The sequence below is a fragment of the Talpa occidentalis genome, unplaced genomic scaffold (genome assembly GCF_014898055.3).
Source record: "Talpa occidentalis isolate TD23 unplaced genomic scaffold, MPIMG_talOcc4v2.1 talOcc4.3, whole genome shotgun sequence".
Taxonomy (NCBI): domain Eukaryota; kingdom Metazoa; phylum Chordata; class Mammalia; order Eulipotyphla; family Talpidae; genus Talpa; species Talpa occidentalis.
Window position 1 is genome coordinate 114,771,303 of NW_023603184.1, and position 24,859 is coordinate 114,796,161.

At 32.8% G+C, this 24,859-nt stretch overlaps 1 protein-coding gene across 1 annotated transcript in view; it reads left to right on the top strand.

Moving 5' to 3' along the window:
* The first annotated feature begins 277 nt into the window (after positions 1-277).
* The window catches only part of COL3A1 (collagen type III alpha 1 chain), a 38,649-nt gene continuing 14,067 nt past the window's right edge, over positions 278-24,859 (top strand). Inside the window, exons 1-29 of the mRNA XM_037523687.2 lie at positions 278-499; positions 10,261-10,463; positions 10,720-10,764; positions 11,215-11,328; positions 12,597-12,671; positions 14,322-14,375; positions 14,840-14,893; positions 15,676-15,729; positions 16,380-16,433; positions 16,598-16,651; positions 17,244-17,297; positions 17,734-17,778; positions 17,914-17,967; positions 18,449-18,493; positions 19,132-19,185; positions 19,608-19,706; positions 20,247-20,291; positions 20,434-20,532; positions 20,733-20,786; positions 20,914-21,021; positions 21,220-21,273; positions 21,862-21,960; positions 22,293-22,346; positions 22,511-22,609; positions 22,930-22,983; positions 23,109-23,162; positions 23,634-23,687; positions 24,191-24,244; positions 24,580-24,624. Coding sequence (XP_037379584.1) covers positions 415-499; positions 10,261-10,463; positions 10,720-10,764; positions 11,215-11,328; positions 12,597-12,671; positions 14,322-14,375; positions 14,840-14,893; positions 15,676-15,729; positions 16,380-16,433; positions 16,598-16,651; positions 17,244-17,297; positions 17,734-17,778; positions 17,914-17,967; positions 18,449-18,493; positions 19,132-19,185; positions 19,608-19,706; positions 20,247-20,291; positions 20,434-20,532; positions 20,733-20,786; positions 20,914-21,021; positions 21,220-21,273; positions 21,862-21,960; positions 22,293-22,346; positions 22,511-22,609; positions 22,930-22,983; positions 23,109-23,162; positions 23,634-23,687; positions 24,191-24,244; positions 24,580-24,624 — 2,016 coding nt within the window. The 5' untranslated portion in view covers positions 278-414. The remainder of the gene's footprint in view (positions 500-10,260; positions 10,464-10,719; positions 10,765-11,214; positions 11,329-12,596; positions 12,672-14,321; positions 14,376-14,839; positions 14,894-15,675; positions 15,730-16,379; positions 16,434-16,597; positions 16,652-17,243; positions 17,298-17,733; positions 17,779-17,913; positions 17,968-18,448; positions 18,494-19,131; positions 19,186-19,607; positions 19,707-20,246; positions 20,292-20,433; positions 20,533-20,732; positions 20,787-20,913; positions 21,022-21,219; positions 21,274-21,861; positions 21,961-22,292; positions 22,347-22,510; positions 22,610-22,929; positions 22,984-23,108; positions 23,163-23,633; positions 23,688-24,190; positions 24,245-24,579; positions 24,625-24,859) is intronic.

A 24,859-nucleotide genomic window follows, 5' to 3' on the forward strand; every position in this document is an offset into this window, starting at 1 on the left:
CATTTCATCCTTCTATTAAAGCACAAGGCAGAGTGTTTTGGTATATATTCTTAAGTTATATAAACATATATGTGACAAAAATATGTGCTAAACTTATCCATAAACAGATGCATGTTAAGCTCCAGATGTGCTATTTTTCTAAGTTTGTGGGTTGTGTCTTCTATAAGGGAAAAAGAAATATTAATCATTTCTTTTACTGCTAAGGGGATGGGTGCTGCTCTCATATTTCAGAAAGGGGCTGGAAAGTGAAGGAAGCCAAACTTTTTCCTATTTAAGGCCAAAGCAAAGGAATCTCAGTGGCTGAGTTTTATGACGGGCCCGGTGCTGAAGGGCAGGGAACAACTGATGGTGCTACTTTGAACTGCTTTTCTTTTCTCCTTTTCGCACAAAGAGTCTCATGTCTGACATTTAGACATGATGAGCTTTGTGCAAAAGGGGACCTGGTTACTTCTTGCTCTGCTTCATCCCACTGTTATTTTGGCACAACAGCCCCAGGAAGGTGAGTAGGTCCTGATTTCAAGAAACTTTATGGGGTTTTTGTTGTTACTTCTCCTTTCAAATTGGTAAAAAGGAGAAATCCATCTCCTAAAAGTAATCTCTGTGAGCTCCCAATTGAAACGTAGAACTGCCCATGACGGTGCTTTTTACATCTGCTTAGAAAGAATATTGTCATTTTTGTATTTCAAACTTCTCGGGTTGTTTTGGATAAAGATGTTCTTGTACTACCTTGTTTTCATGTTAACGGCACTGGAAAGCTTTAAAATGGCTTTGAAAAGCTCCCCTCCTGGATTGTTAACATTCTGGAATGCTTCCTAGGCAGTCTGGAAGTTATTGGTTTCTTGTAGTACTTTTATGTTCTCCTTTGTATGCTGGATTCTTTGTAAGATAGAATACTGAACACTGTTTTTCCAATAAGATAATGCATTTAAAAATAGCATGCATTAAGAATAGTCTAGAGAAAATATGACAAATTATTAGAATTGTTGAATATATTTCTGTAAAATGGCAACACAGCAATATCTTCAATGTTCTTTAGCCGAGTTCAAAGTGCTAAAAATGTTTCTTCGTTCCTGGATTTATTCTGTTTTGAGCACTTACAGACTTTTTTAATACATATTTTCTGATAGCTTATTGCTAAGGATCTAGTGTTTTCCACAGATTCTACATTTCAACTGCATCCTATTAGTGGAAAGAATACTTTGAAAATAATTTCAACAGGAATGTCTGAATTGATTTGGTTTTTTGTACAAACATGGTATTCATATTCTAATTCCCCCAAACCACATTTGTCTAAGTATTTAATCATGTATAAATATTTATTTTAATCCATATGTTTCTCCGTCACGAAATATTGGACAAATTACAGTACCAACTTTCACAGAAATACTTAAATGCTAAAATTTAAGATGTTAGAAGAAATCACCACGCATCAATTTCTATTTGCACATAATAAAAAATGATTACAATTAAAACTGTAGTTTTTTTGCAAGATTTGTGTCTGAAAATAGGTTTTGTTTTTAATATCATTTCACAGGTCATATATGTAAGTGGGGGTTGGGGACACCCAATGACATTTATGTTCAGCCTCTGGCCACAAAAGAAAAAAAAAAAAACACTCCTGTTTCCTTCATTTCCCCTCCCCCTCAACCAGCTTCATCTCTCCTTTCTTCTTATCTCTCCACCCCTTTATCTCTCCACCCTCTCCTCTGGACCTCCTCTCCCCTCTGGTTACTTCACTTATCACCCCACCCCCTTCCCAGGCTAGCCCATCTCTCCTGATGGCTCCTCCTCCCTCTTCTCTTCCTCTGTCACTCCCTCCCTATCAGCATGGTCCTCTTTGTCTCCACCTCTTTTATTTCTTCACTCCTGTTCTTTTCCCTAAAACTATCAATCCTTCTTTGTCTTTATTCCTGTTTCTTTCCCTCCCTATTCTGTCCCTTCCAAAAGATGCTACAACGTCCAGTCCTGGTCTAGGAAACCCACCTACCATATTCCCAACTCAATAAAGACTTTTAACCTTTTTTTTTAATGTACTTAAATTCTGATTTCTGAAAAATAAATCCAAGTTCCCCATGTGTAAGTGGACAAAATATTTGCAATTGTCTGGCTTTTGTAAGCAGCATGGTTACTACTCTTCTCAAGCCAAGTTTAGAAGGGGGAAAGAGTTTGATACATACATTACTTCTATGTTACATAAATTCTTTCAATTTTCCCTTTTTTCTTTAGCTGCAGAGTGTACTAAATAACTGAATTTTACTGATACATTTGGGTGCCTTTAATCACAAAAGGAGTTTAAGGAAATTTTGTTCCTTGTTTGGTTTGTTATGGAAAAAATGTGGTTTTAAGATACTATATCTTATGTCTCCTATCAGCTTTACAAGATAATTTTGTTAATGGAATGGCTTTGGGAAAATTGCAGGGGATGGTTGGATATAAAGTGCATAAGGACAGTTATACCAAGTTCTGAGATATGGGTTTATAATACATGTCCTGAAAATCCCAGAGAAAAACAGCACAGCTTAAAAATCACCGTCAAATATACTCACAGAAATTTTCTGGAGTATAAAACATGTCCTCACAAAGAATTTTGGACTTTTTACAATTTGTGAAAGTTCCATTTATTTCCTGTATTTTTTTCCACCAATGGAGAAATGTGATCTGTTTTATATTTCCTGTGTTTATAAACATGCCAAAATTTAAATACAAAGATTTGCCACCTAGTGGTTGACAGATAAATGCCAACATAAATGTTACACAGCTGGATTCTGTATTTTATAATGAGTTTTAGAAACATTACATATGTGAGTTTTAAATATTAAACTTTCCTAGGAATATGTAATATTACCTTCCTAAGAAAATGAGTAAATTACTCATTTCAAAATAATAAAATATTTCCAAACACACATACTCACACACAAACAGTAACATATTTAAAGACTTTTTGGAAATGAGTTTGAATGTTATCATTTTTAAATTCTGCATATTAATTTTTACATAATTTTTAATCTCTAATTTAGTCCTTATTTTCAATATTTTATTAATGCTTATTAGTGGATAGAGGATGAATGTAAAAGATAATAGATTAGATAGAAAGATAGATAGTTGATTGATAGGTAGGTAGGTAGGTATATAAATAGTCTTAAGGAATATTACTTCATTAGGGAAGAGAGATAAACTTTATTATGATTAAAAGTGTTCTAATCTTTGAGCTTGTATTTTGCTACCCTGATAATTCCATTGTAATAATGAACTCTGGACCTTAAATTGTTTTAGAATTACAAAGCTCTAAGTGGACTCAGAGAATCGGTTCCTTATTACATTATATGAAACTATAATCTATTATGCTTACAGAGAGATTTTGTAGCTGATCAAGTAGTATTCAAGTTTTGTGGTTTACGTTGTAACTAAAATTAAACATTCTGAATTAAAGAATAAAAAGATTAATAAACTAATCAAAACTATTAAAAAAGATTACTCTGTTGATGTCTTATCAAAGAGCTTTTGTTTAAAAATCAAGAACCAGTGACTTGAGTTTTCCAAGAGTAGAGTTGAGATAAAAGGTAATTCCTCAGAAAGCTCCTGTTCCACACCTACAGAATTGCAGGCTGATGACTGGGTTGTCGCTCAGAGAAGAGTGCCATCAACTGAAACCACATGGTTTCCATTGAGCATGACTCTTAACTGGTATAGAGTTCCAAACATTATGTAGCTTAGTTCTTTCATTCTGTAACATCAAATGATATCATTGCCTTGAAGTAATTAAAGTAGATTGCTTAAGCCTTTGCTAAACATGAAGGGCATTTGTAACATTTCCAGGTCTATAATAACTTTCTGGAAACATCTCAGTGAACTAGTTCTTGTAAAACAGTTTTCCCTGGAAGAAAAGCTCATTCCTATTGCTTTCCACAGTCAGAAAGAAGGAGGTAGAGGGTTGATGATGTAAAAAAAAAGAAAATCCAGAGTTTTCAAAGAGGAAACTTTGCCTGTTTCATGTCAAGATGACAACCAAAAAGTGGAATAGCTATTCTTACACAAATCATTTGTTAACTGCAGTTCAGGGAGTTACATTAGGCACTTTCTGTCTGTGCATAATGAAAACACAGCAGAAGTGGATTCCTTTCAGATTAGCTAATAAAACCCTTGTATTTTCCATGACTGAGGTCAAGAACTGCTGTTTAAAATGTAATCTTGATAAACAAAATGAAAAGTTCAAAGAAGAGGGAAAAAATTAAAATGCCTTAAATGTAAAAATCAAAGATAAAGGATCCAGAAAATATTGAAAGCTAAATTTTTTTTGAAAACTTGCTTGGAGAAATTGTTATTTCAGCTAAATGGCATTTATTTTCCTTAAACTTTATTTTCTATAGTGTTTGCTCTGGAGGATGGCAAGCAGGGACTGTGTTTCTCAAGCTAATTAAGATCAGACACTTTTGGGAGCAGCATAGTGTGTTCAAAATGCCCAAACTTAGAAGGAAAACTTCAATGAAGTTAGGAGTTCATTAATACGAATCATTTAGTAACTACATTTTCTGAAAATCAAAGTCTTTGTGGTTTAGACATCCTAAAATGTTTGTTTGTGTTAGATATAGAAGTCTTATCTGTCTGTTGTTATTGCTGCTACTATTGTTAGACTCCTACTATATATATAATGTTATATTATATTAATTATATTATATTATATAATAACTATATATTAAAGGTAAGCTGGGCTTCCCAGTCAGACCCAATCTTGTTGATGGTCTGATGTCATTAGGGTGGTCTTGGAAATATAACTCATTTTCATAAGGTCAGGAGAAATTAAACAACAAAATTCAAGTCCAGATGTTATCTTCCTGTTTTCAGACCAGACAGAAGAGATTCTGTGGAGAACTGTTCTGCCTTTAAAAAATTTGCCTTTTAAGACTGATTTTAAGCTTGCAAGGCTTAGGTACCATAATGGGACAGAGGTTTGTTTTCTTTAACTCTACTTTGCCCTTGAAGTGCAGAAAGGAATAGAATATAATAGGAAAGGGTATCAAATTTAGAGACAGCCTTCTAAAGTTCAAATCTACCTTAGGGAAATTGCTTAATGTCTCCGTGTCTCAGATTCCTCATCTGAATTATGACAGCACTTACCCATAGGACCTTTGGGAAAATTAAGTAAAATATATAAGCAAAGCACTTTATACAGTGTCTATAACATAGGAGATATTATACAAACTCTCCCCAGTATTAATTCTACTAACACTGGAAAATAAAATTACTATAAGGAACAAATTAAAATATTTAGTGTCCTAATGATAAGGAAATTGTTGAATTTTAGATTATCAAATGTAAAATTGAAAGATGTTTGCCAACTATACTAAAGTAAATATATTTTCTTCAGTGTTTAATTTGCCACTAATTTGATTATTTATAATGAAATTATTTATAATGAGTGTGGGATATGATTCTATAGATGTTCTAAATCTCTATTTTTTTTCCCCCCACAGGATAAAATACTAATCACCTTAAAGAAAATTTCCTTATTTGTTTTATTGTTCAGAAAGTTTAATACCCAAAAGAATTAAACAGATCATACCCAGCACCAAGGCACCCATCATCCACCACAATAGTCCTTTTGGTCCCTCCCCTTGTCCCTCCTTTCCCCCTCTGTTTCATAAAATCATGTTTTCCACATACGCATATGAATTGAATGCCAAACATATTTCTTCTGGCAACTATATGAACTCAACATATTCGCACTTATAAAATATCCATCTTTCACAAATAACAGGAAAATAATGTTATGAAAATTTGTATATCACATATACCATTTTTTGAATTTCAGATTAAAGAACACCTTTTCCCAGATAAGGATTCAATAAGAAGAAATAAGAAAAAAAATAAAATTTTCGCTCAAGCTAAATTAACAGTTTAGCTCAAAATTAACAGTTTGATTGAATGCTTTAGGAACATTAATTTTAGTCCCAAAATGGAAGGAAGACAAACATAATTTGCACTATTTTTTAATCATAATAACAAAATTCTGTCAAATTATCATAAGCTAATACTTGGGTAGAAACAAAGTCAACAAAAAGGAAAAATTTAAGCACACATAAACAGATTATGTTACTTGGTTTTATTTTTCTCTAAAGTTTTAAAAACAGAGAGCAGGAAAATAAAAGAAGCTAAGAGTGATGTGTTCATCACAAACTAGCTTCTTTTTGTTTTATAATTTAGATTCTAGAAAGGGGACCATTTAGTCTAATATGTTGCTTGATGTACTTTGTGTTAAGGAATTAAACACAAAGTGACACGCAAGATGGAACCAAAAATTAATTATAAATTGGAACAGGGAAACTTAGTTTTAGTATCAATAAAAGAAATAATTAGAAAAATCTATTACTTTTCCAGTGGTAAATGTGAGATTATTTGCCTTTTAAATATTTTTTTAAAAAAGTATTTCTTAAATCAAAGTTGCTCTGAAAGCAGATATCTAAAAAGGAATAATTGGAGGTGGATATTATTTCTGAATCTTATTTTCTATTCCAGTTCTACATGTTGCAAATGGCTACCTGGAACATTATATAGTAGTCACCACTTATCTGCAGGTGATATGTTCCATGATTCCCCAGTGTATTCCTGAGATTGCAGAAAGTACTAAAGCCTCTACATACCCTTTTCCTTTACATACATATCTTTGTTAAAGTTCAATTTATAAGTTAGGCCCAGTAATATATTAACAATAACTAATAATAAAATAGAACAATCATAAAAATGTACTATAAGTTATATAAATGTGGTCTTTCGAGATCTCTCTCACCATACTGTACTCACCACCCTTCTGGTGATGTTATGACATTGATACAATGTCTAGGTGATGCCATGAAGTGAGGTCAATGGAGTAGCACTGTGACATACTACTACCACATGGATCCACTGGACAAACGGCTGATTCACCACCCAGGCCTGTCAAAGTAGCACAGCATAAGTTTCATCATCCCACATAGACCACAGCCCAATTTAAAACTTATGATTGGCTTATTTCTGGAATTTTCTATTTAATATTTTTGGACCATGTTTGACCTCAGGTAGTTAAAACCTTTGCAGAAACTGAAGTTGTACATAAAGGGGAAACACCTGTATTGCTCTTGAAAGCAAAACATTTTTCTTCGACTCTGCCACAATTTTCCCACTTATAACTGGCCTATGGTAATAAAACTGAAGAACATGAGGCATCTGTTCTCATGTTCTCCCAGTAGACCATATTGCCAACCATATTTTGTCACACAGAGAAAAAAAATTTAGAGGAAGCTGCATAAAACTCTCCATTCTTTCAACAAATATGAATGAGAGAGAATCAGGAAAGTCTGATATTTAACCATAAGTTTCTATAGGAACTTAACTTTCAGGAGAGTCAGATTCCTTTCAAATTGAAATGTGAAGTAAGCACATGTCAAAAAACAAAGCTACTTTAATTCTTACTTTTCAAGCATTCAACTTCTTTTAGTTAGAACAACATGACTTTTTAAGAAAGCTGACATTAAAATAACTTTTCTGTTGAGATCTCTGTGTTTTAAAAGGTATACCACACATGGTTTCTAATAAAATTTGGAAATAAGAGGCTAAATAAAAAATTTCATTTATATCACATTGGGTTTAATTTAACTATAACAAATTTGTCTATAATCTTAACAAATTGATATTGTACTCATTTATTTAATACTTTGCATAACAAATGGAAAATACTATATTTTTAGTGATGTAATAATACCCTCAATAAAACATAAACATAGGAGAATATATAAGGAAAAAAGATTTTTGTTAAATTTTAAGGTAAATTGAAGTCATAAAAAGACACTTAAAATATGAGATGTTTGTTCCACATTTTTAACTGTTATTTTTATTTGCCTTTAACTTTCCAATAGTATTCAATAGGTAAATTTTATAACACAAATACTGTGTTAAATGTAGAAGATATTCCAGATAGAGACATAGAACTAAAATAATCATTAGTAAAAAGAGGTAGTATATTTTCTTTTTTCTCAACTTTATTGATGCATAATTTACAAAATTATATATAAAGGGTAAACCATGAGTATTTGATATAAATAGATAGTGTGAAAGTATTACCACTATTACTTTTGCCAAATATCAAATACATAATACAATATTTTTAACTGTAGTCACCATGATCTACACTAGCAATATTTTCAAGGTGGCTCAGAAATCTGAAATCCATATTATTATGGAAAAATCTTGAGCTAAAACCAAACTGTTGGAATATTTTTACAGAAATAATTTATAGCACACTTTAGAGTGATTCATCTTAAGAAAAGGAAGCCAATGAAAGGTTGAAGAATGTATTTCATGCAATTTTATTAAACAATCTTCTATCTCATCAAAATTTTTATGCCTTTTCTAAAACCAGTGAATTTAATTCTTAAATACAAGAATTATAAGTTCTACCTAGAACATGAAGAGTATCATGCCTAGACCCTCTTATTTTATTACTGTTCATAATAATATGAAAAAGATTGTTTGCACCTCTTCTAATTTGTCTTTCATAACACCATTTAAATAGGCCTACTTCATTTGTGTTAGGTAAGCATTTTGGCATTCCATTTTTATGCTCACTAAGTATAAAGGAATGCTCCTTTAAAAACTTAGACAATACATTTTTTTCAGTGTTCTCATATATCTGTTTCAAACATGGAAAAGGAACTAGAATAACTTCTTTAAAAAAACAAATTCTTTCTTCCCTATTAAAATTGCAATGAAATAATCATGCTTTCTTTTATTAGCCACTGACTATATTGGGAAGCACAAAGTAAGTATAGGCTTTTAAATTTCTTGAATAGATGAAGGATATTCAAAGATCATTAAAGTATCTGCACACATAAATGGAAAAGAAAAATAGAGGCAATTTTATGTAGATGCTATAGGTCCTGAAATTTTCTATTTTTTTGTGACCTTTTACTAAACCAGCTAAACCTCTAAACTGAAGATATTTAGCATGAACCACAATATTATTCCTTCAGACATGGAGAGCACATAGAAACAGAACTTTAAAGTGGTGATTTTCATGGCTGCGTGTATGTATCTACAAGGAAAAATCTCAGGAGTCACTCAAAGATCTCTTGGTCACAAGGCAGCAAAAAGTGTGGTTCTTAAACTACTTGCTTCCTCCCAAGCAGAACTCTTTTAGCATTTAAAAATAAAATTTTACTGTTTCACCAAATATAAATACAGAACAAAGCATAATTTGTTGTTTGCAGTAAATTTTGCAGATGTTTAGAAACTTATTTACTCAATTATTGGCAAGCTATCATACTAATTCTCAAGAACTGAAGTTGTGTTTAACCACAATCCACAGCTAACGCTTGAAGAATTGAGACCAGGTTTAATTTTGGCATACCCTAAGCCAATTCACTGTTAATAGCTGCTGAAATTTCAGTACCTTCCATAATTAGGAAATAATTAGTAAACAAGTCTGAATTTTCATTGAAGCAAACTTTTTGCCATTTTAGGTCACAAATACACATGGTTGTGATTCATAATTTTTTCCTATTTTTTAAACTTAATCCTGACAATATTTTGTTTTTTAAAAACTTTTTTTTTTTTTAGTGATTTGGAAACCTCTTTAGATTCATATTGGATACACAATGTATCATATCATGCCATGTTGTTCTACTTATGCTCAGCAGAGCTAGCAGTGATATTCAAAACACACAAATAAGTTTCTGTTAAACTTTTCCCAGGAATCTGGAAGTTTACACTGCCAAGTGTAGCACAATTTTCCCCTAGATTTTTCAACTAGGTTAATAAAATCCAGAAAGTCTTCAGTTAATTATAAAATCATCTTAATGCTCCCATCTACTGTTAAAGCAAAGAATAGCAGTTGGTTAGAAAGGTCTGTTTTTAAAGGCACTATTAATAAGTAAATGTGTTAAAGTGTTTGTGTGATTTTCATTGGTGTTAAATTCTTGCTATAGATGAAATTTGAATACTTTTTGCCTTAAAGAAAATTTACTATGATGTGCCCATTTGACATTATTAACAAACATATATTCTTAACAAATAATATAGGGAAACTATGATATTCTTAGTAATTTTATTAGTGGATCTTCTTTTTTGCATAAGTATGTTTATAAAAGCATACTTAAACATTAGCTGAATGAAAGGAAGAAATTCTTTCCCCTGTCTCCATTTTACTTGTTGGAAATAGTCATGGCAGCATAATAGGACACATTCCAGCAAAGCATAAGAAAACATCACACAATCTAACTTATTTTCCAGCTGTTGATGGTGGATGCTCTCATCTCGGTCAATCCTATGCTGATAGAGATGTCTGGAAGCCGGAACCTTGCCAAATATGCGTCTGTGACTCAGGATCTGTTCTCTGTGATGATATAATATGTGACGAACAAGAATTAGACTGTCCCAACCCAGAGATCCCTTTTGGAGAATGTTGTGCTGTTTGCCCACAGCCACCAACAGCTGTAAGTTTCAAACAAAACTGTACATCTTCAATTTGCATATTTAAACACATGAACAGCTCCTCTGGAAACCTGAAAGAACATGAAAATCATGTCTACCAAGCAATCATGCTGGTATTAGAGTATATGGTAAACGTTTTCATTTAAAACTAGAGATTGCTTGGAATTTGGCATGAGAAATATCTATGAAAGTTGGGATACAGCTCATGGGAAAACTGTTTGCTACTGTTGTGTAATCTGTATCTTTTCCATTCATTAGCCTACACCCCCACCTAATGGACCGCAAGGCCCAAAAGGAGATCCAGTAAGTAAACATTCTTTAGTGGATGAGGTGAATGTTAATACTAGTTCCTGGAGTAGTTTTGCTTTTTAAAATTTTCCTTCTAATAACTTTTTCACATTTGAACATTAATCATCCATAAATTTCCTTTTAATACAAAAAATGAAATAATGACATAAAAAAACTCAAACTAAGACCCCTTAATTATATATGTAAAGATTCAAATTTCCTAAACTTTGTATAACTCCTTTACCCCCGTTGTCAATTTGAAAAATAAAATACAGATCAATGTGAAAAAGAATAAATTATACTGAAATTATTCACATGATTTGGATAAAAATTTATGTATCCCCAAGAAAATGTATCACTCATTAATTCCTTATATTACAGAGCAGAGAAGCTGCAATTTGATAATGAGTTTGAGTCTCTAATATTTTTTATTGTTTTATTTATTTTTATGTCTAATTTTTTTAGGGCCCTCCTGGTATTCCTGGGAGAAATGGTGATCCTGGTATTCCAGGACAGCCTGGTTCCCCTGGTTCTCCTGGTCCCCCTGGAATCTGTGAATCATGCTCTTCTGGTAGTCAGGTAATGCATTCCAAAACCAAAGGAATCCCATCCCTTTAAAATTAACTAATTCATTTTCCTTTCTTTAACCTGTATTATATTTCACTTTTGAAGCTTCCCTTATATCTGTTCCCTGATGTTATGCATTTAACATATTTTTATTTAGTGCTTATATATGCTGAACACTATTCTAAGTGTTTTATAAATATTTACTTTTCTTCAAAATGCTATTGCTATTGCTGCTATATCTTTACAAAGTTTGCCAACTTCTTAGTAGGAATATATTATATGCACTGCTTGAGATATAGACAATCAACTTCTAAAAAAATTAATCTAGACAATGAAGGAACTGATGCAACTATAGCATAGTCCTCTTCTAACCACAATGGAAAAGCCTCTGAAAGATTGGACAAGAAGTAGTTGGAGAACTGTGAACACTCCTTATTGACTTCAAGTCAACAGGATTATTTAAATCTGCATAACTGCTCTTGTCAAGCTTTAGAGTGCATACTGCTCCACTTGAAAAGCATGGTAACCCACTAACTGCATAGAAAACAAATAATCCAGCTAATAAAGCAAAATTCTGCTGCATGGACCTAGGAAAAACTAGAAAACACTTATACACAAACATTAGATGGTTTAAAAGCTACCTTTCAAAAAATCAGTTCAACACAAAGCCAAGCAGATTGTCAAATTTATTTTCACCTTGGCAACCAAACAGAACCTATCCCTAGGTCTAAAATTTAAGAAAGTAAATAACTCAAAAGAAATTTGATAAGCACATGAGCCTTTCTATTATTCTTGTGCTTATTTTTTATGGAAATTAATGTTGGATATATTGACCAGAAACCAAGGGATGTGAATTTCATTTGCATCATTCATTAGCTGATGGGAATGTAGTTTTATTTCTCCATATTTCTGTTCAAAATAAGAAGGTCTAATTACATCATCTGAAGGTGATTTTAGTCTCAGTCTATAATCCTACTGTGCTGTGGATACTGTTTGGGTGAAGTATTTTGAATAAGACAATGCAAGACCAAATTTTATGAGATTAATATCGCATATAATGAGATGAAAGATTTATGTATTACATAAGCAAGTATTTCTATGGGATAACTGATATCTACAGTTAGAGAGAGAGGATGGGCAAGAAAATAATACAGACATCTCCTGGCATGCAGAAATTACCCTGAAATGTAGATGTTGCATGTGCTTCTTCTAAATTCTTTTGAAAAGAATTATGATTTGTATATCAAAATGATCATATGTGTCTGGTCTCGTTGCTACAGAATTACTCTCCTCAGTTTGATTCATATGATGTCAAGGCTGGAGGAGTAGCAGGAGCAGGCTTTCCTGGGCCAATTGTATGTACAAAATGTTTCTCAGCATTTCCTAGTGTTACATAAGTGTCCCAGTTTGTTAAATTTGAATGGTTGTTCACCTAATAATATAACATGATGAAATTGTACAAAATAGTTTAGACTCTATTAAGGCCAAGAAAGAAAATGGTAGCATTACCATGATCCATCTATCCTAACTTAATTTTTCCTCACCGCCTCTCATTTCATGCCACTTTTGCCACTTATTCTTTTTAAAAACACCAATTCCAGGGTCCCACTTGCCTTTATGCTTAGGTCTTACACTCACATATTCCCTATTTTGCATCAAATTTGGGTTGTTTTTCTTTTTTTCTTTTTGCATATCCTCTTTCTCACCCAAATTGTTTGGAATCATCTTTGTGTCTTTTCACACATTAGATGCCACTTCTTAGGTGACATTTTAGTGATAATCCCCCAATATCAAATTTGTCCACCTCAAATGATAAATATTCACATTAATGGTACTTAAATGTCAAAGCGCTGGAATTCAGATAGAAAATAGCAGAAAGTAGTAAAAGCTGCCACACTGCACACATGGTGTCCATGTAAATGAGCCTTGTTGTAGAACAAGCTTACAAGAATACTAAGGAAGGTTATGATTTCTTTGACAGTAACGGTTATTTGCATATGACTAAAACATGATGCTAGACTTTCTGGGATTATCAGACTTTCTGCCCATTCCATTGGGCCCCATGTTTGGTGACTTCCAAAATTAGAAAGGATAAAATTTCAATTGATGGATCAAATGACCTGTTTAAGAAAAACCCTTAAAGTTGGTAGTAAGTAGATTTCCAGAAGATAATTTTATAATCTTTTAAAAGTTATAGGAGTAGGGATTTTTTTTTTTTGTATTGAAAAATCCAGAAAAAAGTTACATTAGCTACACAAACTTTTGGTCTTGTTCAGATATATTCACATTGTGAACCTTATTTTTCAATCACATATACAACTTATACTAAAAAAGATCTTAAAAGGCACTATCATAACATTCCAAAAATTAGAGTACAAGGGAAAATGTAATTACAAACTGCTGCATTTAGAAACAACATGCTACAAAACTGAAGATTTTCTGGTTTGATCTGTATTTCTGAACAATGATAAGTCAATTGGTTATTATTTATTTTATCTTTGCCCTATGTATGGTGATTCTCATCTAAATCTTCATGTCGTCATAACTCACTCTACAGCTAGGAACTTTGGGGTTGATTTATATGATTAATTTAAGAAAGTGGGACCATGAGATTTAGTATGCAAATAACTATTTCCCACAGTGAATTTGACTGTAAGGCAAAAAAATATGCTCTTCCACCAGTACTCATATCATCCAAAAATTAGAGAAATTCCCTTGGCATTTTGCATGGATTTCTTTCCAGATTGTGAATCCCTTTTGGGGGCTTGAGGCCAACATTTTGTAACATTTGCCAATAATTTTTATTGATTCTTTGGGAATATCCTTTAGAGTAACATTTGTTTTACTGAGATCTTTATTGTAGATCTCATAAAATTAATCATATTGATAGCTTGTTATCACATAATGAGGTATTGTTCTCAGTTTTAGGTGTCATTCCTAAATGGAGATGTACTTCAGATGCATTCTGAAACATTTTGTATTTATCACTCACATCTACATTGCAGGGACCCCCTGGTCCTCCTGGCCCCCCGGGTACGTCTGGTCATCCTGGCTCCCCTGTAAGTATAGCCATTAGTTATATACCTTTTCTTCATGCTTATTATTCAATAAATACAAATAAATACAAAACCTGCTATTATTTGGTTGTTCCTCTATGCGTAATTTCATTGTATAAAGAAGTCACAAGCAAGAAACTGATTATTCCTTCAAAGATATTACAATTTCACATTTAATTTGTTCCCACCAACAACTCTCAGCAATTAAAATCTTGATAAAATTAACTATATGTTTAATATGCATGTAATATGGCTTCAAGTTTGGAGCAATTCTTTACAATGGAATGAAATAGCTGGATGGTATAAATTAACTTTCATCTGAAAATTTGAGGTTCAATCATTGTAAATGGGACTAAAATTCACTTATTTCATTCACAATTCTTAATTTCTTACTGTCTTCAATATATAAATTAATTATATGAAGATTAAATTACTTTAAAGTGTTTGTATATTATTCTATCCTTTAGGGATCTCCAGGATACCAAGGTCCGCCTGGTGAACCTGGGCAAGCTGGTCCTTCAGTAAGTAACATTTATATCTACATTTAATAAATTGACTTTTTTAATAGAGAAAACACTTTCATTTTCTAAAGTATAATCATAAATCCCTATAAAGATTAAGTTTATGCTTATATTAAAAAAAGAATGAAGCACACTTTTATAATAATTGTATTGGTTTCAAAGATATTTGAACTCAACTAATGTTTAGATATCTTGGAAACACTATTTAGGATAAGAATTTCCTTGTTAGTTAGTCAATATATTAGTTTACTTGCTAGTATGGAAACAAAATCCTCTATGTTTTAAATATAGATTTAATCTTTCTATCACAACTTGGTTCATCTTCATAGCTACCATAGCTACTCTTCTGGTATATAATTTTTTAAACTTAATTTAGTAGAAATAAACATAAGCTAATAGAGAACTCCAAGAGAACATGTTGTATAAATAAGCAAGTAAGGTAAAGTGAATTTAATTCAATATTTCAATATATTGGAAATATATAAATATTTGAAAATTCAGTATCTCAAAACACATAGAAGTACATTTGGATGTATTAATTCACATACATGATATAAAATATAGATATATGATATATCTAATTTTCCTTAAAAATAAGGTTAATATAAATAAAAATGGATATGGTGTAGGTATAATATTAACTCAAGGTATCATTTTTCATAATGAGACTTATCAAGAGTACTTTCTAAAAGGAGGTTCCCTTCAGGAATAAACATAGTATATATTGGCAATTGTAACAGAAAATATACAAATATATTTGGTTTTTCTTTCCTTATTTTTAGGGTCCTCCAGGACCTCCTGGTGCTATCGGTCCATCTGGCCCTGCCGGAAAAGATGTAAGTTTTTAAGGACTGAATGATGATACAATAAAATTCTATTGGGAATATTATAAATAGTATATATTGTCTGTAAGAACCTTATGGTGAAAAAATCTTATTCAAAAATTGTTGGTATTTTACATGTTAGGTCATGTTAATATTTGAATATCAGTATTGACATAACTGCATATTCCATTGATTAAATTCCAAACTAACAGAATCCCCAAGTGTATCTGGACTCTATCAAGAAAACTCAGCCAGACAGTATTACTTAACTAGAAGAGAAGAAGAGAAATAAGTTACTTCTCTCTGTTATAATGAAAAAAAATGTTAATTAGTACTTTATGATATTGAGAACTTAAAACATATTTCACAGTATGTTGTTTTTTTTCCATTTAATCATCAGTGGCAAATTGTTCACATGAGGCTGAAAGATAATCATCACATTTCAGTGATGAAAGATGCCTTCATTATTCACAGGTTTCATTGTGGTGGGAGTAGTCATCCCCATTCCTTCTACTATGAAAACTGATCTCACAAATACTCATTTAGCCCAACCATCTTCATGAATCCAAGATGAGAATAATGCAAAGGAATCACTTCCCTAATTGACTACAATGTATTTTCTCTTGCATAAGCACCCATGTATTTTTTATTTCTCCACCTAGGGGGAATCAGGAAGACCAGGAAGACCTGGAGAGAGAGGATTACCTGGACCCCCAGTAAGTCCTCAGCATCCAATCAAGTACAGTGGCCTCAGTGATTTTAGCTTAAAAATTGCTATGTAATTAAACATTAATATTACAAGGCACTTTACCAATGGGTTGTGATTCTATTTGAAGGTTCTTGAAAGCTCAGTAATATATCTTTTATTAATCATTTTTAGGGTATCAAAGGGCCAGCTGGCATGCCTGGATTCCCTGGCATGAAAGGACACAGAGTAAGTAGAATTTCTAAACTGACATTAAGTTGTGTTTACTTGCCAATTTTTTTTGAATAATTGAGATTATGCCAGAAATGGCTGATTCTGACTACTAGTTTCTTTGATTGTTTTTGTCTATCAAATGTGTTTGAAAAAGCTTGGGAAAGAATAAGTTAATTTTCTTCCCACCTCAGTCAGAAAATGATGGAAATATACATCAGTGCCTATGCATTGACTTAGTCAATATGATTTACAGGCTAAATCTGGGAACTTTATTCTTTGTAAAATATTAGGTAGATTCAACCAACTGAACCAAAAATCTATCAATTTAATAGAAATGAAATATATGACACTGATATTTGCTTCTGTAAGATTAAGACAACTTCTTAATTAAACCAAACTGTACTTTCTACTTGGTTTTTTTTTTTTTTTCACTATAAAACCAATGTCAAATATCTTCAATTAATTTAAAGAATTTTAAATGATTTGTTATTCTTGAAAATAGTGCTGTGTGGAAAAATCCAGTTATAAAGACTTCAATGTAAAGTTTTAAATCATTTTGGATATAGCAGATTTTAACAACTTTACTACTTTTTTATAAATTTTATAGGGCTTTGATGGACGAAATGGAGAAAAGGGTGAAACAGGTGCCCCTGGATTAAAGGTGAATCACTCACAAAAAATTATATTTTCACAAGCAATTTCACTTCAAAGTTATAGCTATATTTAAAATGTATATTTTGGACTTCAATGTATATATTTGGACTTTTTCTGAAAGTTGCTTAAATTTTGCATGTTAAAAGCTGAATAAAAATGACTGATTGAGATGTTCTATTAAAGTTTATGTGAAAATTGATAATTTGAACAGTTTCAACTGGAATTTGTTGAACATCATTGAATAATTCATTGTTTATTTCTTTTTAATCTTCAAGTTTTAAAATGCAAAAAATGAATTGACACATGAAAGACAAATATTTGATTTTGTTAAAATGTTCATTTTTTTGGTAGTTTTCACAATAGTTTTCATAATAGGCTGTGTTTAAAAATTATGGCAATTCTCTTTCTGTTATACAAAGTGGTAACATATTATATGTTTCTAGGGTGAAAACGGTCTTCCAGGTGAAAATGGAGCCCCTGGGCCCATGGTAACTTATGTTTCTTATATACTTTACAGTTTTACTATCACCTCCATCTACCCCCAAACTGGCCTTGTTCCCTCCTTAACTGTAATTACATGTGTCAATTGTAAAGTAAATCTTCATTTCAATTTTGTTTTGTAGGGTCCAAGAGGGGCTCCTGGAGAGAGAGGACGACCAGGGCTTCCGGGTGCTGCAGTGAGTATTATTACAAATTCCAAAATATAAATTGCACAGGTTCAAGCTAGAGTCACAGATAAATGGCTCAGATTTAAAAGCTGTGACAATCTACAGAAAATATATTTTCTATAAAATTGCATTTAAAGTCACCTCCATAAAATTTTAGCCATGATTACAGGGATAGATATAAATGTTTTGTAGTTATTATATCTGTTGCAGGTTTCCCTGTGTGTTAACTTTGCATGTTATTAGAGCTATTGTATTCTCATTCAGTTCCATAAAACACAGAATTCCCGCTTTATACATTAGATCGTTACAGACATTAAAAAAAAAACAAAACAGAATACTAGAAATTTAGTCATGATAAATATATAATTTGTAATCAGATTTTAATATACTTGAGGAAAACAACTCAACTGAATTAGAATTAAGCTAAAATATTACTTGTGACCCACCTTTCAGAATTAAGAAAACACTTGAGACAAATTTCTCTTTTTAGGGGTCTCGAGGTAATGATGGTGCTCGTGGAAGTGATGGACAACCAGTGAGTGACTTTTTATCTATTCCTCATTTGCTTTAGCGTAAAGAGCAAGGTTATGATTTGTAGAATATTTAATGTGTGTATAAATCTATCTGGGTGATATCATATATATTAATGTTAATTATCTTTGCCACTTGCAAATGGAAAAAAATTGATTTGATTATAGTTCCCAAACTGAACATTCCTTCATGAACATCTGATTCAAACTGACAATGAGCAAATCTATGTTCTGATGCTCCTTAGCACAATTGACCAATTGCTAAAATCTGTGTGATATTTACAGTGCTAATTAATATCCAGTATTGAATAAGGCAATTAAGAGAGCCCTAAAAAATAGATGTTATCTCTGCTTCATAAATAAAAGTACAAAAACTGAGGGCTTAAATAACCTGCATAAAGTCACATATTCCTGGCAGAATTATGTTTGTGCAGGGAGATCCCAAGTTTCTAACTTGAGATTTCATTCTCCATGTTTTACAACATTTTTTCTCCATATAATATTCATCCATGTATAATAAATACTATTTTTATCCACCAAACTGTCTTCTGAACTGTGTATGTGCTCACTTGTGATTTACTATTAGTGCTGGCTTTTGTTTATGTGATAAAGAGCTCCTGAAATTGTTTTTAATTTTATTTAGGGTCCCCCTGGTCCTCCTGGAACTGCAGGATTCCCAGGCTCCCCCGGTGCTAAGGTAAGCATATACTTCTATAGAATATAAAATATATCTTGGAGAAAACAGAAAAATCATTGCACTGCTCCTTGAAAATTATTAATTTTTTTGCCAGTCTAATGGATATCTTTTATAGGTACAGATACTTAAAACATATTCTGGATTCCAAAAGGGACATTAACCTTGGCATTCAAGTATCCTGACATCTATTCTAATGCCTTCGCTCTTTTACAGTGTCTTTCTGGAAAACACAGATAGCATAGTCACACACACAGTTGTCATTTTCCTCTGTCTTTATTAGTAATAACTCTTTGCTTTTGATAGACTATAAAGTCATACTATTCCAGAGTTTGGGAGACTGGTTTAGATAGAATTTAAGATTAAACTGGTTAAGTAAGTAGTAGAGGCAAGGGAAATTGACTTTTTAAGATTTTATCCTTTAGGGTGAAGTTGGACCTGCAGGTTCTCCTGGTTCAAGTGGTTCCCCTGGACAAAGAGGAGAACCTGGACCTCAGGGACATGCTGGCTCTCCAGGTCCTCCTGTAAGTAGCTAATGTGGTCTTTGAAAGGGCAAGTGTTGCTTCATTTATTGGGTGAAAGCATATGTTTTAATATTGCTATCAATTAAAATTAATTCTTCATGTTTTATAATGCCACTATTGTAATAGTGATTTGATTTGTACTAAAAATAATAGTTTTTGAGGTTTGTACTCTTCTAGGATTTATGAATTTTATGCTTCCATAACATAGAGTAAAATAGAGGATGGATAATTAATTATCTGATATTTTTAATAATGTGTCCCAAACAAGTCACCAAGAAGAAAAATTCAAAGAAAAAAGAGCAAGAAACTTTTCTATTCACTTATGATTTAATAATTTAGAACAAGTGCTCATTATCTCTAATTTATTCACATAATGATAATCTTTTGCTTATACTTTATGTGTTATGCTCTAGTTGGTAGTATCATCTAATGTTATAAAGCTTAACACCCACACGTGAAATTATTTTACAAATATAAAAACAACTTCAAATATATATGCACTATTTAAATTATTATCAAAAATCTCTTTTTCCCCTCTAGGGCCCTCCTGGGACTAGTGGCAGTCCTGGTGGTAAAGGAGAAATGGTAAGATGCCCCCTCCTTTACCCTCATCTCATCCACACACACACATTTTTGGCTCCCTTTGTATTTTGCGTGATTTTTCGTTAGCTAATCAGACAACAAGTTTCCAATTTATCTAACGTTATTGTTCTTGGGTAATTTTTAGGGTCCCGCTGGTATTCCTGGAGCCCCTGGACTGTTGGGACCCAGGGGCCCCCCAGGACCACCTGGCACCAATGGTGTTCCTGGACAGAGAGGTGGTGCAGTGAGTTTCCTATTTTATATATTATTTTACTGCCTAAAATGTATGGATTAATTCTCATAACAAAATAACATAAATAGCAGGGTTTGTTCATTTGAATTACGGTGATTTTACTCTGGTTTTATAATTTCTCCAGGTGTTACTGGTGATGATCAGGATACTCTAGTCTCCCTAATTTTAAAGCAAGATTTTATTTCTTTTAGGGTGAACCCGGAAAGCATGGTGCGAAAGGAGAGCCAGGACCACGTGGTGAACGAGTAAGTATTACCCCAAATAAAAAGATTGGGTTATCTCTTACAAAACACATGGTTATTAGAAATTAAGCAGCTAAAAATATGCAACCAAATTCAGTCATTATTCCTTTATTTTGGTACCTTTTCTTAGGGTGAAGCTGGTTCTCCAGGCATTCCAGGACCTAAAGGTGAAGATGGCAAAGATGGTTCACCTGGAGAACCTGGTGCAAATGGAACTCCCGGACCTGCAGGAGAAAGGGTAATTTTTTCCAACATCTGCTATCACTCACATAGAACTTCACCTTTGGGGTCAGGGAACTGCCATTTTTAAAGAGAATCCAAACCCAAATATTGATTGAAAGCATTTAATAACATGCAAATGTCTCTGTTGCCACTCAAGAAGTAGGAAAATGTTTTATTGTTTTGCACTGGAAAATTTGCCTTTTATCATTTTCAGGGTGCGCCTGGATTCCGAGGATCTCCTGGAGCAAATGGCCTTCCAGGAGAAAAGGTAGGTGACTTCAGGTTTTGTTTTCATAGAAACACGTATAGTCCATGAATAGATATAAACTTCTCTGCAAGTTCCCATTAATTAAAATCTAAATATCTGAAAAAATATCAGTTTTTATAGAAATTAATATCAGTGTAAACCAATGATTCTAGCCCCTGCTCAACAATTTTCCTTGCTTTGTAACTAAAACAAATCATTTAATCTCTATGTAAATTCTTTGACTTGCCTGTCCATTGAAAATTTTTTATCTCAGCATCATATCAAACCTAAGAAAAGCAAATATGACTAAAATTTCTTAGAAAACTCTGTAGTGCTATACAGATAAAAATTAATATTGTTAGTGCTTTTTTGACTTTATATGCACAGAAATATATTAAGTCCATTAAATACTGCTTTTTAAAGCATGTGATGTTCCTCAACATTGCCTCAAAGTATTTCCAGCATGACAATCTGACCTACTAACTGGGATTTTGATTAGAACATGTCAGCAACATACCAATTATGAGAGAATTTGGTTGTAACCTAAATATTGTGACTGTGTAGATCAATGAATACTCCTTTAAGTTGTTGATTTATTTCACTTCTTAGGGTCCCGCTGGGGAGCGCGGTGGTCCAGGTCCTGCAGGACCCAGAGGAGCTGCTGGAGAACCAGGTCGCGATGGCATCCCCGGAGGCCCAGGAATGAGGGTACAGAGACACACTTGTTTGAATGACCCTGCAATTTTCTAACAAGAAAGGCACTGAAGAAGGATCAAAGACAACCTAAATCAGGCTAGCATTTCTGTGGGTTCAAAACAAAACAAAATAATTTTTTTAAAGAAAATGTAGGTTAGTATAGGTCGAAGAACAAAAAGCTAGAACATTTGACTAAGACAATTTATAAACAAAAAAAAAAATGTGTACATCTCTGAGACTGCATATGTAAGTGAAAATCTCAAAATTTTACAGATTTTTTTTTAGTATGTTTGTACTTCATTGATCTTTTTAAATCACCTGTCTGACTCATCTCTTTAATTTAGGGTATGCCCGGAAGCCCAGGAGGACCAGGAAATGATGGGAAACCAGGGCCTCCCGTATGTACATTTTTTAGTTTCTCTATAGAAGCTTAGTTAAATAATGAAATTCAGGCTTTTGCCTAGCCTTGATAAACATTGTATAATTTTAATATGTATGTTGCATATTTCTGATCAGACCTTTATCAAGCCTCTATTTGTATCAATTTTTTTTTTGTCATTAGGGAAGTCAAGGAGAAAGTGGTCGGCCAGGTCCTCCAGGCCCATCTGGTCCCCGAGGTCAGCCTGGTGTCATGGGCTTCCCTGGTCCTAAAGGAAATGACGTGAGTTCCTCTTTCCTTTCTTCAGTAGCTATTTGAGAGGAGACCTTTTACTTTCCATATTGGTGGGGTGATGGGCAGTTTGCAGAAATGGTCAAAACTAATCTCTACTTCAAAGCATAGAAGAATACATGAAAATCAAAATACACTGTAAGAAAGGAGCTAATTTTTTTTTAATGGAATTCTGGGGAAAGAGGCAACATGTATGGAAACAGTTCTCGACATTATTTTTTGGTTATGGGGGTGTGTGTGTGTAAGAGATTCATTAAAAATATGAATAATTTCCTTTGAGAATTAGTAAATTATGGCCACTTCTTTTTAAGGGTGCTCCTGGCAAGAATGGAGAACGAGGTGGCCCCGGGGGCCCTGGCCCACAGGTATGTAGCTTATCAATTTATTTCCAACTGTCTAATTTATTTCCAACTGTCTAATTTATTTCCAACTGTATGGTTTCTCTTTGTTATCTTCATTAACCCTGTTTCACTAACTGCTTTCTTTTTAGGGTCCTGCTGGAAAGAATGGTGAAACGGGACCTCAGGGCCCCCCAGGGCCTACTGTAAGTTTACTCCCATAAATTGGAGATGTAAATGGGTGGAGGTGGGGCAAAGGGAAGACCAGGAATTATATAATCTCTGACACTCTATAATTTAATTCACCAAAGCAACTACAAATAGTGCTTATTAGTTAATTAAATGTTGACATTGATGCACAGCAGACCTCTCCTGACTTGCCCACTGCTCCCCTCAGCAGTGTGTTTCAGTCGATCTGTCTGTTCTGTTCCCCACTCTGTTGGTGAATCCTCTCACCCCCTGAACCTCTGGCCAGTTCTTGTTTGCATAAATAAATAAATCTTTAGAAAAAATGTTGACATTGAGCAAATTTATATTGGATGTGTCTCCCATGTGTCACTTCCACAGACCAAACTCTTCCCTCTCGTTATTTTTAAATTTAGCTTGAAAACCACATGGACTAGATACGAAAGGGTATTTTATAATGGACCATCTCTTTTTTTTTTTTTTTTGCACAGGGACCATCTGGTGACAAAGGAGAATCAGGACCCCCTGGTCTACCAGGACCACAAGTAAGAATTTGTTATTTAAATATCCCTGGACACCTACTTTTACCGATTCAATACTTCCCATATTTGTTGAGTCAATTGACAGTTCAATTTTCCAGTATACCAATTCATATTAAGTTTTAAATTGTCGGTTTGTTTTTTACCTTTAAACAAAATTACTAAAATAGCATTCTGCCTATTCCAGAATGACTATTATTTAAAAAATATTTTAAATATAATTAACATTCTATATGTTTAAACTTATTTTTATTATAATTTAAACTCACATAACCATGTTCATTCATTCATTTTATATATAGCAACAGAAAGAATAAAGGGAAATGAATATAGTTTTATAAGATTAATTAGCATTATAGCTCTATCATTGAATTTTGAGAGTCACAAATCTTCTACCGCTAAAAAAGACCTCTAACACCACTTTTGAATACCTTTTAGAAATATATATGAAAAAATTTCTGTAAGTGAAGTTTAAAATGATTGCATAATACAACTATGATGGTTTGTAGGGCATACCTGGAACGAATGGCCCTCCGGGAGAAAATGGAAAACCTGGTGAACCGGTAAGTTTCATGCCATTTTTTTCAAAATGAACCAAAAAATAAGTAATAGTTATGTATCAATTGTTAATCTTTGTATTTTCTTAAGCCATAATATCTGAGTTTTAACATTAAGTTTTAAAACATTAATTAACAAAACGAAGAAAAGTTATGAGAGCATAGCTGTTACAGGAAAAGTTTGAATTTTACCAAACAATAAATGGAACTAAAGGAAATATCCATAACTCAAGATTTGACAAATTGCATGAAATATGAAAGAGACAAATGTGTCTTTAGCTTTCATTTATAAAACATGCACTCTGATATAGGTTCAATCACATAAATTGCCTATCTTCTAGGGTCCAAAGGGTGATGCCGGCTCACCTGGAACTCCTGGAGGCAAGGTAGATATTTTGAATTATTTCCTAATTTCTTCAGCATGTTATAGAGCAGTTCATTAGTGGCATGTTTTTATTATGTCAAACTAAACTCCCTTTTTGAAAAGCACAACATTACAAATGTTTGTTGAGTACATTTAGGGCAACTCAAGACTTTCCCAATACATCAAAATTGCCTCATTTGGAAAATCAAATTCTCTGACATAAATAAACCCTATAGAATCAACTATGGACCTGAAAT